Here is a 14,097-nt window from a genome sequence, read left to right as displayed (position 1 = left end):
GAATGAAAAATGTCTTCAAGAAATCATATAAATAAGGCTAATAACAGCACCAACGAAAAAGTCTTCCCATTTGACATTGGCTCAGGACTTGCAAAAATGCAGAGGCCCAAATGTAAATCACATTTCCTTCAACGTTGCAATAATAGTAAAAAAAAACAAGGATAAACTAACTTGAGCGGCTTATAAATATGGATGGCAAAATAATGAAGTCGAAACTTGAGGTGGCACCCTTCTGTATCATCTACCATATCTGTTATCCGAGGTCCTTCTCGATTTTGCACAAACTCCAAACCACGAAAAACGTCCATTTTGGCGTGTGTTAACAGGTGTTCCCTTTTGACCCTGGTTTTGTAACACAAAAAGGTTGTAAAGATTTAATTTTGGCATGGAAAAATGAAAAGAAATGTGACAACTTACCTTTCCCCTTCTATGAGTTCTGGTGTTGTTCCAACAAAACAAAGCAGTGCATCCGCCTGCTCCTGATCCTGATCCTGATTCATATCCCCTAAAAGGAATGCAGGAAACAAGAGTTAACACGGGATTTTTGAACCGATGTAGCAAGTTGCATACTAAAATTTTAGATTAGGAAGCCAATGCTCAGGGAAAAACAACCAGGAAGAAGGAATCTAAAGGAAAAATCACTAGAGAAAATTGAAACTAAGAAAAGATTTTGTCACAGAATCATGATCACCATAAATGATCACTTTTAAATGACTTAAGAACCCAAACCTATTGTGGATGAAATTCTCCACCATAAACAAACAACTTCTATCTGATCTGAAAGCACGAATTGAAACTACAAACAGGCGAAGTCATGAAAAGTTCAAAGATTTAAGTTAAAATATCACCACTAGCAGTTTTTGGCACTTGGCACACAGACAATCTATTCTTATAACCGTATTGATTCAATCTTGGCTTCTATGTGGCAGAAATGATTAGCTCTCCTTTAAAAAAAAAATTGAAAACCTCATTGCCGATACAAAACCTCATTGCCGGTACAAAAAACTTATTCTATTTTGTTTATTTATTCATGGGCTGCCTCGTGAGATTATGTAGGAATTTCGCTATCGAATTTCTTCACAAAAGTAACTCAAAAATATTGACTTTGATGTGATTAACTTCACATATTTCACATGATTAAAAAAATAATCCAAGGATTATAATAGACTACAAGTAGCAAGGAGTGAAGAAAAATTGGATGGAAGCAGAGTTTAGTTTATTTGGGATTGCTTTAAATATTAATTCTAAACAATGGTAGAACTTTGACACATAAAACACAAACGACGCAAAGTCCACTTTTTAATTTGTTATAACAAGCGAGTTATTCAAAATCTACGGCTGCTGAAAGACAACATCCTTCAATTATACCAAATTTGAACTTTTGTTATGCCTATATTGATAACTGACCAAGTAAATGCTCGAAATTTGAATTTTTATACAGTGAGAACCAAATTTCAAAATTTCAAATGGCACTATCTTGCATATCAAAGCATAAAAATCATCAGAGATAGCAACCAAAGAACTATAACAATAATAAACATTAATGAAAACATGGAATCATTAAGTTGGTAACTCACATGTTATCTTTGTTGAGATCTCTGGCAAACCTGCTATTATGCAACAAGCTTGGAGAGATGGGGCAACGACTGATCCCCTTGACAATATGTTCCTTTTGTTGTTGCATTTCATCCTTAATCTTTAGAGCTTTGATTTCGTTATTTAACTCATCTTCCCAGTGCTTCATTGGCACCACATCCAGAGAACTCATCAGCTGCATGTCATTTGGATTATACATTCCATCCTGTGGCAAAATTTGATTCCTCTCAGGTTTCAAACGACTCATTGATCTGGGAGTTCCTTTCTCCATTGCTCGCAACCAAGCAGTTTCCAATCTCTGCTCGCTAATGATGGATTCGATTCTCCGGCCAGGAATATCCATCTTTCTATCTTTTGAGGCGCTAGTGTTTTCGGAAGTTTCTATTTGACGGCCTCCAGACACATTAAAGCTTCCTCTTGATAACTTCAATGGGACATGGCGTAAATCAAGATCAGAATTACCCCCTGTAATATCTGAGCATGTGGATTTGTTTTCCAGGTTTATTGTTATGTTTTTGTCCATCTGCTTTTCACTTGAAGAATATGGTACCAGGATAATTTTAACCTCCACATTGCGGCGTAAAACAATTTCAAAAGAGTTTGTGATGCTGCTAAGAAAACCTTCTGCTCTGGTTTTTATATTACTATCTCCAAATGCAATGTGAGCAACAAAACCACCTGCACACAGTAGTTTTAAGGTTGGGGACGCTTGAAGAAAACTTTCACTTTTGTACATTAATATTCACCAACAAAAACTGATTAAAAACATAGTCATAAAGCTCACAGCATCATCTTAAGATTAAATCAAGTGTTTATGTGCGTAGATTGAATGCCTGCGGATGTGTTCACACGTTATACAAGCACTCCCCTTAAAAAAGGTCTACTCGTAAACAAATTGTAGAACGTCGATATATCAAAAGCTAGGAATGACAATACAACTCAAAGTTTTAAAACCATACAACCCAAATACCACGTTCTCAATTACTGTTCTATATAAGCAGTGGCGTACAACTCAAAGTTTTAAAACCATACAACCCCAATACCACGTTCTCAATTGCTGTGCTACATAAGCAGTGACGCAGGAGAACAAAGGCAATTGTTATTCTCTAGCATGTGAAAAGCAAAATGAGATAAAATAACAACGGTTTTGAATATATAATAAGTTATTTGCGACACTCGTACTTTTACCTTTAAATTCGGATATTGATACAAGCTTCCCATAAGAATGGAGGAGTTGTCTCAATGTCTGGGAATGACACTTCTCAACGCATTGGAGCCATATATCAATCAACGTCTTTGAATCCATGCTTCTTGAACTAGATTTCCCATTTCTAAAGTCATCACGTAAGTATCTCAATCCTTCGCCACTCAAAGACTGGTTTTGATTGGTATTGGAATCGAAACTGGCAGCAGATGTTAGTGAAACAGGATTCTCTTTGTTAGTTGAATTGCGGTGAGCAGCAGTTATCACAAAGGATGAGGGAGAAGACAATTTATCTGGTATAAACTGGCCATCGGTTCTCTGCTTCTGGGCAGCAGCTTCTTTATGGATGCTTATTCGGTTTTCTTCAGTTGCCTTGGAGCTTTGTCGTCGACTACTGCCTGAATGACTTTGATCAGGAGAAGGCATGGAACCTAACTGTAACAGAGTAGCGGTGAACCAAGTAGATCTTTCACTTGAAAGTCTTAGATGCTTTTCTGCTTCAGAGAGGAGAGTCAGTGCACGCTTTAATCTGTCCACTTCTCTGTCAGATACTGAAAAAATCACCAGACATTACTTGCAACACATCATAATATAAACAAAAGTCAAAATCATGATCTTTAATCACGAAATAATAATTCAGCTTAAACATGATGTGTATACGACACACTCCACATACTCAAGAGCATATGAGAATAGTAGAGACGCCAAAAGATATCGTAGGAACAGCACAAATACACATTACGTCTTGATAGATGTACCACTTAAGTAGTCATACAAAATATCAGCGGCAGTGGCTCTCCAACAAGAATAAATCCAGAAAAGTCGAAAAACATAGACATCCTTTTATCTTGTTGACATGTTGCTAACACATTTATTTTTGCTCCAATAGAGACATATGTAATCAATTCCTTACATGGTACTGAGAGAATCAACATGCTTTCACTCTAAGCTGAGGAAATTCCTGGTATTAACCTCGCAAACCGTTTGAGCTCTAACTAAAATTCAACTTTTTACTGTCCTTTATCTGTTTCGCTTGAAGAAGCACCAAAATTTACCCTCATCTCATAATGTTAGTATATTGTCCACCTTTTAAAATTTATATTCTATTCTCATGATGCTAAATGAGCCATCAGTTGCAATTAAAATTTGGTAAATCAACACATAATGCAAAATACAAAGTGGAAAAAATGGAAGAATAGAAGCTCTTACAATGTCTCCCACCAACGTAAGAATCATTGTGCCTGGCATCAACTGTAGGGTAAGTTCCAGCAATGATATCAACAATAAGAGTTGCCATTTGAGACATTAATACTATCGGATCAACGCCTGAATCAATCAATTCTCTGGCTCTAATCACTGTTTCAGCAGCGTTTGATGACATGGCTAACTCCAAAAGCTCCAGCATTTTCTCATCAGAAACGACCCCAATCTACAAAAGAAAAAACACATTTTCACAAGGTTCTTTAAAGAATTGCTAACATGTTAATCGTTTATGCTACTAATTCAAGAATAGTACGAAGTTTCCTATTAACATGCCATTCGATAATTTTTTTCTGAACATTTGTATCAACAGACATTCTAAAATTGTTTAGTAACAGAAAACTTAAAAGAAAGAGAAACTATAAGGAAAAGAAGCTCACTCAAACTTACCAGCTCATTCACCAAGGAAATAGAGATTCTTTTTCCAAACAAACTCAACTGGTCTAACATGGTTTCAGCATCTCGTAACGACCCATCAGCATTCGAAGCAATCAAATCTAGTGCATCCAATTCAACATCCAAATTCTCATCAGTGGCAATCTTCCTCAGCCGAGTGACTATGTCTCCATTGCTAATTTTGCTGAAAAGTTGCTTCTGACAACGTGACAATATAGTGCGTGGTAAGTTGTCAATATCCGTCGTTACGAGGATGAAAACTACCCGTGGCTGCAGTTTCTCAAGGAGTCGGAGAAAAGTCAGCCATGTCTTTGAGGGCAACAAATGACATTCATCAATAATAAAAATCTTGTATTGAGACGGGGCTGATAAATGAACCACTGAGAGATTTTTCAAAAGAGTTTTAATGTTGTTGATTCCCTTTTTACTAGAGCCATCAACTTCTTTGAGATACATATTCTTGCCAGATATGGAATCTGTGCATTCCCTGCAGACTCCGCAGGGTTTAGACTCATCAGTGGCAAGGCAATTCAAAGCCATGGCAAAAATTCTCGCAGCTGAAGTTTTTCCAATTCCACGAGGACCTTGGAAAAGATAAACGGGAGCTATCCTTGCTCTTTTAATTGCACTTGTGAGAGATTGGACAACTATATTTTGACCGACCAGTTCGTCAAAAAACATTGGCCTACACCTGTGACACAGGCTACGGACATTTTCAGGTGAACTTTCCTCGTGCATTTCCCCATTGAAAGATACTAACTCTAACCCTTCTTGACTCCTGCAACTCGATGACCACCTCCTTCCATCTAACCGGCTCAAGGCCTCCATATCAAGCTCCCCAAAATTTGTGGAAATTTCGTCGTCGCTATTCCCACTTCCACTTCCACTTCCCATAGATGATCCTCCTCGTCCATTGCCAGCGTTGGCGAGAAGGGGGACAACACTTTGAGCACCAATCATAGAAATCGGTCTCCTCTTGTTGGATCCCACGGTTGACCGGTGATGTCTTTTATGATACATTATCCGGCTTCCGCATAAGATGCTACTCCCTTTCATCCTTAACGTATCTGAAAGAGACGGAGAACAACTCCCACATCCAATTCTAGACTTTGGCGTGGACCTTCTAGACCAATAACAAGGAATTCCACATCCTTGTCTCCCAGGAAAATCCAATTGATCATCCACTTCATCGTCTGCATCATTAATGGATCCCGTCGTGGCATCCCAAGACTCAATGATACTAGGATTTGTGACTCCATGTTTATTATAAGAACTCGTCGACAATGCAGGTGTACTGTATGAAATAGAGTCGTCCTCTTTCATGTGACTCCTCAACAACTTTGTGGGTGAATTAGCCCAACCTTTATTTTTAAGCTTAGCTAGCAATGGAGAAATTGCCGACACCCTCCTTAAGTCTTCGGAGTTAGAGTAGTCTTCAGTATCATCTGACTGATTGACCAAACTCGCCAGATCATACCTCCCTATTCCTAAACTAGGCGAACCCTCCACGACATTTTTGGTGCCTCTCGTGAGTGGCATCTGCTTTTGCAATTTTTCATTACGATTCCACAAGCTGGCACCAGAATAATTACTCCTCTTTGACTTCTTCCTAATAGTTCGCCTAATAGATGGAGAAAATCTCGTATCTTTACACTTAAAGATAGCAGAAGCACACCTATCACTCGAATAAGCATCACTCTTAGAATCATTCCCACCACCATCCCTCCCATCACTCATGTTATCGACATCAACACTTTCTTGATTCAAAAATATCTCTACATTCTTGCTGTTCTCTGTATCATCAACACCAATCAGGCGACTTACTTCGCTCTCAGATTTCTGGATCTTCCAGTTATGCAAAAACACCAGCTTCTCTTTATCTTTCTCTTTCACATTGCCCTTATCATTGGCAACATTGACATTACTATTACGATCATTACTTTCTACGTTCAATGACCGTTGCAAACACTTCTCAGATAAAGAAGAATTGGCTTTACCATCAATCAAATCAAGCAGGACATTCTTTTGATGATGCACATAATGATGCTTGGTGAGGGCTGAGGCCGAATTCAGCGGTGACCTCCACGAAGAGGAAGTTCCGGGATCCCTTAAATTTTTTGCGGCCTTCCGGATTTGTGTCAGTTCCTTCTTCAAATGCAGGTTACTAGGATCAATCCCACCTCTGCCACCACTTCCACCGCGCATTTCCACAGATGCCATCAAACTACTGCCACTACTCCACCAGAAAACCCCAGCAACAAACTCAGCATAATAACATAAACACTACCTCAATCCCACATTCTGGCCGTATATATGATTGAAGAATCAAAAAGAAAATTATTGGTTTTGCACTAAGAGAAGGGAAGTACAGATCCGGCACAATTAATTTCCCTTTCAATAATGGAACTTTTTCCAACAGCCATAATAAGGGATGGGGCAGAAATCAAGCCTACACAGCCAGTAGTGTGAAAACTAGCCAAGTAGCGTTTTCTGTAGAGGAAAAACAGTGTAGGGCTAAAACAAAAGTACGGAAAGGGAATGAATCACTCCATAACAGCTGCCAGAATGAAGTGATGAGTAATTTTCACGTGCTCTGTGTGAAAGATTGAATCTTTTTTCGGTTCCGAGGAAAAGGAGTAAAAATGGCAGGTTTTCCCTCTCGGAAGAGGAAGTGGCCCGCCCAAAGAATGAATTGAGGTTCAAGGCTTCAAAATTCCTTGTAATAAGTGGGGATTTTCTCTTTAATCTTGATTTTGTCTGAGATTTAGTTCTTGATTTCTTTCGGTTTCCATTTTCTTACGAGTTCCTCATTGTCTTTTTTTATTACCAGTATTTTTCAAACTCCATTTCAAAAATCCTATTTTTGTAATATTGCTACTAGATCACATACACACAACAATTTCGAAGAATATTAATAGTAAGTGAAAATTAACAATAAAATTATATTGTATTTAAAGAATATCTACGTCAAAAACTCTCATGAGACGGTTTCACGGATCAATTTTGTGAGACAGATTTTATATTTGATCATTTATGAAAAAAAATTATTTTTCATGTCAAATTTTTTTAAAAAAAATAATTATTCACTAGAAATCCGATGATTTATCTATTAGATGGACCAAGGACATTTTCAAAAAATATGTATATATTACATTTCGGCCCCATTGTTATTACTGTAATAATTTTTTATACCAAAATTAATAATAAAAAGATGCAATATGACGCTTTAGGTCTCTAAATGAGTGTTTTGAATTGGTAGAATATATGAATATTTGGTTCAAAAATGAGGAATTTGATTTCCTCGTACCAACATTTTCTCGGACGACTTGTCACACAGAGTTTGACTAGTATGGTTTGATTAATGTATTAGTTTGAAATTTACCTAATGCACGTCGAATTTTAGTGACGGTGGTTTACCACGTTTTAGAAATGATCGTTTCAGCATCTAGAAGACCATTTGATGGAATTAGAATAACCAAGTGGAGTAAAAAAAATCAGTTGTGAGAAAAACTTGTTATAACTTACTATTAAAATCTCGAATTTGAGATATCCTAATAAGGATTAAAAAAAAAACATTTCCAAACTCAAATTTTGAATTCAAATGATTTTGTATGTATAATGAGATATATATATATATATATATTTTTTTTTCCAGATTATATATATACCCTACCAAGAATTTTATTACTATTATTATTATTATTATTATTATTATTATTTAGCCACGATATATCCTACTAGCTAGGTTAATCGATACTAAGAATTGAAACACAGTGAGCATGAAGTTTTTGAATTGTATATTAAAAAAATCTTAAGGTCAATTAACTAGTTTATCATAATAAGACATTGTCTATTCGTATGATAATATGATAAATATTACGTGAAGAGCAAGAATGCGGAAGAGTTTTCTCCCATTTCTGAATGAATAAACTGTTCAGTACAAGTCTGTATTTATGCTACAATTAGCAAGTAAACTGACTAACTAAACAAGTGAACTGACTAACTAATGCTTAATGGATAAATTAACTAACTGACTATGGATAAAACTCCCCCTCAAGATGGACAACAAATGTCTTTGAGGGCCATCTTGGACAGTAAAGGGAGCAACGTAGCCTTGTGCAAGGGTTTGTTAAAAATATCTGCTAGTTGCAAATGAGTGCGAATAGGTAAGAGCTTGAGGGAACCATCAGTAACTTTGTCCCGAACGAAATGACAATCAATTTCAATGTGCTTCGTCCTTTCATGAAACATCGGATTAGTCGCAATATGGATAGCTGCTTGATTATCACAGAATAACAAAGCCGGGGTGGGAATGGTGATGGACAACTCAGATAATAGTTGTTGAATCCAGACAATTTCACTTGTGGTTGCAGCCATGGCGCGATATTCAGCTTCAGCGGATGAACGTGCAACAGTGGATTGCTTCTTGGCTTTCCACGAGATAAGAGAATCACCGAGAAATATGCAATAACCTGTGGTGGACTTCCTGGAGTCAAGACAAGAAGCCCAATCCGCATCGGAGAAGGCTTTGATTTGTAATGAGGAAGTGGAAGAATAGAATAAACCTTGACTTGGATGACCTTTAAGATAGCGAAGCAAATGATGAACAGCCATTAGGTGATGGGATCGAGGACGAGCAACGAACTGACTTAGCTTGTGGACAGCGTAAGAAATGTCAGGACGAGATATAGTGAGGTAAAGAAGCCGGCCAATGAGCTGTCGATAATGGGAGATGTCAGAAAGCTCTTCTCCGTCTATAGAGTTTAAGCAGACTTTGGGATGCATGGGAACATCCGTTGGTTTACACACAAGAAAACCAGTATCCTCTAGGAGCTGTAACGTATAGTTGCGTTGAGACAAGACAATGCCAGTCGCTGAGCGAGCTATCTCAAGACCAAGGAAATACTTGAGGTGACCGAGGTCCTTGAGCTTGAATTGCTGGTGCAAGGTGTGTTTAACATTGTCAATAGCTTGGACCGAGGGACCAGTGATGATAATGTCATCAACGTAAACAAGTAAAGCAATAAATGATGCTCCCGAGTTTTTGATAAACAAGGAATGATCAGACTTGGACGGCCGGAAACCAAGTTGAAGCACAAATGTGGAAAATTTGGAATACCACTGTCGCGACGCTTGTTTCAAGCCGTACAAGGACTTATGCAATCTGCATACGAGTTTACCTTGATCCTTACGTACCTCCCCCTGTCGTGAGAGACCAAGTGGGAGATCCATATAGACTTCCTCGAACAAATCACCATGGAGAAAGGCATTGTTCACGTCTAGTTGAGTAATCTGCCCATTGTGACGTGTGGCAAGAGCTAACAAGATTTTAACAGTCACAAACTTGGCAACCGGAGAGAAGGTTTCAAGGAAATCAATGCCTTCGCGTTGATTATAACCCTTAGCAACTAACCGAGCCTTGTATCGATCAATAGCTCCGGTAGAATTGAACTTGATTCTGTATACACATTTGGAACCAATGGCATGTTTCCCTGGAGGAAGATGTACAATAGACCATGTGTTGTTGGCTTCTAAAGCTAATAGTTCATTCTTCATGGCCTGACGCCATTCTTCATGTTGGACGGCTTGATGATAAAACTGGGGCTCGGAGTGTGTGGAAACATTAAGAGCAAATTGCTTGAAGGCTGGGCAAAGCTTCTTGTATGAAACAAAGTTGGATATGGGATACTGATATTTGGAAGCTTTGGGTGATGCACATGGTACATTATTGCAATGGAATTCCTGGAGATAAGAAGGTGCCCGAGGAACTCGCATGGATCGTCGAAGATGCAAGTCAACAGGTGATTGATCCTGAGCTGGGATCGGAGAAGAGCTGCGGGCAGGTGGTGGAGAAGGAGTAGGAGGAACCTCAACATCTGTTTGGGGTTGAGGTAAAACCAATTCAGGAAATGGTTCAGTGAGGGACTGACTATGAATGGTGGAATGGAACGGGAACACATCTTCGTGGAACACAACATCCCGTGAAGTGAAAACTTGATTAGTCTCAAGATCAAGCAAGCGATAAGCCTTCATACCAGGTGGGTAGCCAAGAAAGATGCACTTCCTGGCTCGAGGATCAAACTTGGTCCGGTGCTGGGAGAGCGTGGAAGCAAATGCCAAACATCCAAACACACGCAGGAGATCATAGGCAACCGACAGATTATATAACCTGCCAAAAGGTGATTGATTGTGGAGAATGCGGGAAGGTGTCTGATTGATTAAGAACGTAGCTGTAAGAACACACTCTGTCCAAAAGATCAGAGGAAGGCGAGCTTGAAAATATAAGGCTCGCGCCACATTCAGAAGGTGCTGATGTTTACGTTCCACAATAGAGTTTTGTTGTGGACGTTCAACACAAGATAGTTGGTGTATGATGCCCTTTTGATGAAAGAAATCAGTAAGATTCAGTTCCCTAGCATTATCTGACCGAAGGACCTTGATGTGTGCTTGAAATTGAGTGAGTACCATATTGTAAAACCGAGGAATAACTTGAACAACATCTGACTTATGCTTGAGTAAGTACACCCAAGTGAATCGTGTTGCATCATCAACGATTGTAAGGAAATATCGGTAACCATTATAAGACACTGTAGCTAGTGGACCCCAAATATCACAATGTATTAAATCAAAAGGATGTTGAGCCAAGTGATTATGACAGACGAATGGTAACCTCTTTTGTTTGGCCAATGGACAAATGTAACATGGAGTATGTGTAGCAATATTCGAAGAATCAATGTGTAAAGTATGTTTGAGTACAGAAAGGTTGTTATCAGACAAGTGACCTAATCTATTGTGCCAAAGGTGCACAGAAGCTTTACCAATCACTGCACAGGTATTGGGTTGCACATGAGGCTGCAAAGAACCAGATCCAAGCACATATAAACCATCAACGCAGCTACCCTTGCCAAACGTCCTCTTGCTGGTGTCCTGAATTATGAAATGATCAGGATGAAAGATGACCGTAAGCTGCGGATCCTTGGTTAGTGCACTAACAGATATGAGATTAAACTGAAATTGTGGAACATAAAGTACATCATGTAGAACCAAATGTGTCCCAATGCAAATATCCCCGCTAAATGCCACAGCAAAAGACGTTTGATCCGGCAGCGTAACAGAAGTATTATAGATTGGTTGCATACGAATGAACGCCTTACTGTCAAAGCAGACGTGCCGTGAGGCACCTGAATCGATTATCCAAGCATGCGGGTTGGACAGAATGGAATGGGACATAACAGATAAGCAAGTACCTGTTTGAAAATTATGTAAGACCCCTGTTTCTGATGATGATGAATCTGGGATGGAGTTGATATGACTAGATAGGAAATTCATTAGTTGTTGGCACTGATTTTGGTTAAGTGCTTGAAGAAGAGTGCCCAGATTGTTAGTAGATGAGTTGACATGAACACCCTGAGATGGAGTAGACACTTGATTGACAATAGCAGGGGATGAGATATTTGTTGAGGAACGGTAATTCTGTCGAAATCCAGGAGGATAGCCATGGATTTTATAACACTTGTCCACTGTATGGCCATGAATCTGGCACTTAGTGCAGAAAGGACGTTCTTTCCTATAACCTCGTGTGGGGTATGCCAAGGAGTTACTGGTATTCCCTTTTGTGAATCTCCCTTCCTTGACAGCAAGAGCTGCTATTTGTGATTCATCAGAGTATACCAAGGAATTGTTGATATTGCCTTTGGTGAATTTCTCGTCCTTGACAGCAAAGGCTGCTGTTTGTGATTCAGCCGAATGAATCATTGATGGATGGCCAATTGTCTTTTGGCGCTCATCTTGTGAGACAAGTGAAAACACTTTGTTGATCGGAGGGAGTGGATCCATTAACAATATTTGACTACGAATAGGGGCAAATGATTCATTGAGTCCCATGAGAAAAGATAAAACGTACTCACGCTGAAAATATTCATGAAGCTCCTTGATACCTCCACAACTACACTTTCCACAATTACAGTTGGGTCTATAATTGCTTAATTCATCCCATAACGTTTTCAATTTTGTAAAATAGACGCTAACAGTATCCTGATTTTGGGCAAGACTTATGAGATCACGACGAAGTTGAAAAACTCTTGGACCATTACTTTGTTGAAATCGATCACGGAGGTCATTCCATATATTCACAGCAGAATCAGAAAAAATGATACTCGCCGAAATCTCTTTACATACGGAGTTTAGAATCCAGGAAATTACAATGTTATTATTCCGAGTCCAATAAGGAAGAAGATCGGTACCTTCAGGTTTTGAAATCGATCCATCCACAAAACCGAGCTTGTTCTTGGCAGATAACGCGATAATCATCGCACGGTTCCAAGCTGCGTAATTCTCACCGGTCAAAAGCTGAGTCACAAGGACCATTCCTGGATTGTCCGCATGATGAATGAAGAACGGATTTAAAGGATCATCGATGAGGGATTTCTCTATTGATCCAGTAGCGTGAATTGAAGAAGCTCCTTCCATAGCGAGATTTCAATTCAGATCGAAAGAAATTAGATGAATCAGAATTGAATCAAGATTGAAATCGAAGTTGATGCGAATCGTGATTGTTATGCTCTGATACCATATTACGTGAAGTGCAAGAATGCGGAAGAGTTTTCTCCCATTTCTGAATGAATAAACTGTTCAGTACAAGTCTGTATTTATACTACAATTAGCAAGTAAACTGACTAACTAAACAAGTGAACTGACTAACTAATGTTTAATGGATAAATTAACTATGGATAAAAATAAATGATGATATGATAAATTAAAAAAATAAATATCAAATTTTTACCCCTAATTATTATAAAATTGAAGTCAAACGCATGATGATACAAAAATGTTGAATCTCGTCTGCAAATAAGAAACGTCAAATTATTAATTTTGAGATTTTTAGTATTTAATGTTAACTTGACAATCATGAGGCATTTTTGAATTAAAAAAAGAATTTAGCAGCTATGCAATGAGCTAGGAACTTATAAGAAAATGGAAACATATTAGTTTAAGATAATAATAACAAAATATATAAAGGGAAAATTGCAAAATCACTTTCATTTTTTTAAACCCTATTTTATTTCTTTATTTATTTCCAATACGAATCATGTTTTTTAGCTGATTATATAGAAATTATATATAAATAAATAAAATACTTAAAGTCAAAAATGTTTATTTTAAAGTAGTAATAGTTTCAACTCGTTAATTTGATTCGGGAATCATCAATTATTAATTTAAAATAATAATTAATTTCTAGATAATTAATTTTTATAAACAATTTTATCATATATATTTATTAATAAAATACAAGAATGTGGATTGGATTGTCTTCTTTTCACGTGAGCGCATGTGTTGTGCTTTGACGACGACCTATTCCATTATCCCTAGCCCATGTCGAGCTTTGATTTGATGAGTAGATTTAAAGATATTAATTAGTAAATTATTACAAAATACATTTTTATAATGAATATATATATATATATATATATATATATATATATATATATATATATATATATATATATATATATATATTGATTTGATATGTAGATTTAAAGATATTAATTAGTATATTATTACAAAATACATTATATAGCTTGAGATAATAATGATAAAAAGATTTAAAATATCTATTGGCAGATAAATTAGATAGCCAATCA

At 37.6% G+C, this 14,097-nt stretch overlaps 1 protein-coding gene across 1 annotated transcript; it reads right to left on the bottom strand.

Annotated features, from left to right (window-relative positions):
* On the bottom strand, positions 1–7,258 carry LOC140813537 (protein STICHEL-like). Its single transcript, XM_073172068.1, has 6 exons — positions 4,451–7,258; positions 4,010–4,229; positions 2,785–3,351; positions 1,578–2,274; positions 418–505; positions 1–342 (listed from the first exon to the last, which is right to left on the bottom strand). The coding sequence occupies exons 1-6, from the start codon at positions 6,674–6,676 to the stop codon at positions 238–240; spliced, it is 3,903 nt and encodes a 1,300-aa protein (XP_073028169.1). The 5' UTR covers positions 6,677–7,258; the 3' UTR covers positions 1–237.
* Positions 7,259–14,097: the final 6,839 nt, after the last annotated feature.

This window comes from Primulina eburnea, chromosome 15, assembly GCF_022965805.1.
Source record: "Primulina eburnea isolate SZY01 chromosome 15, ASM2296580v1, whole genome shotgun sequence".
Classification (NCBI taxonomy): Eukaryota; Viridiplantae; Streptophyta; class Magnoliopsida; order Lamiales; family Gesneriaceae; genus Primulina; species Primulina eburnea.
The sequence above is the reverse complement of the archived record's forward strand: the minus strand, read 5'-3'. Positions and strand labels throughout refer to the sequence as shown.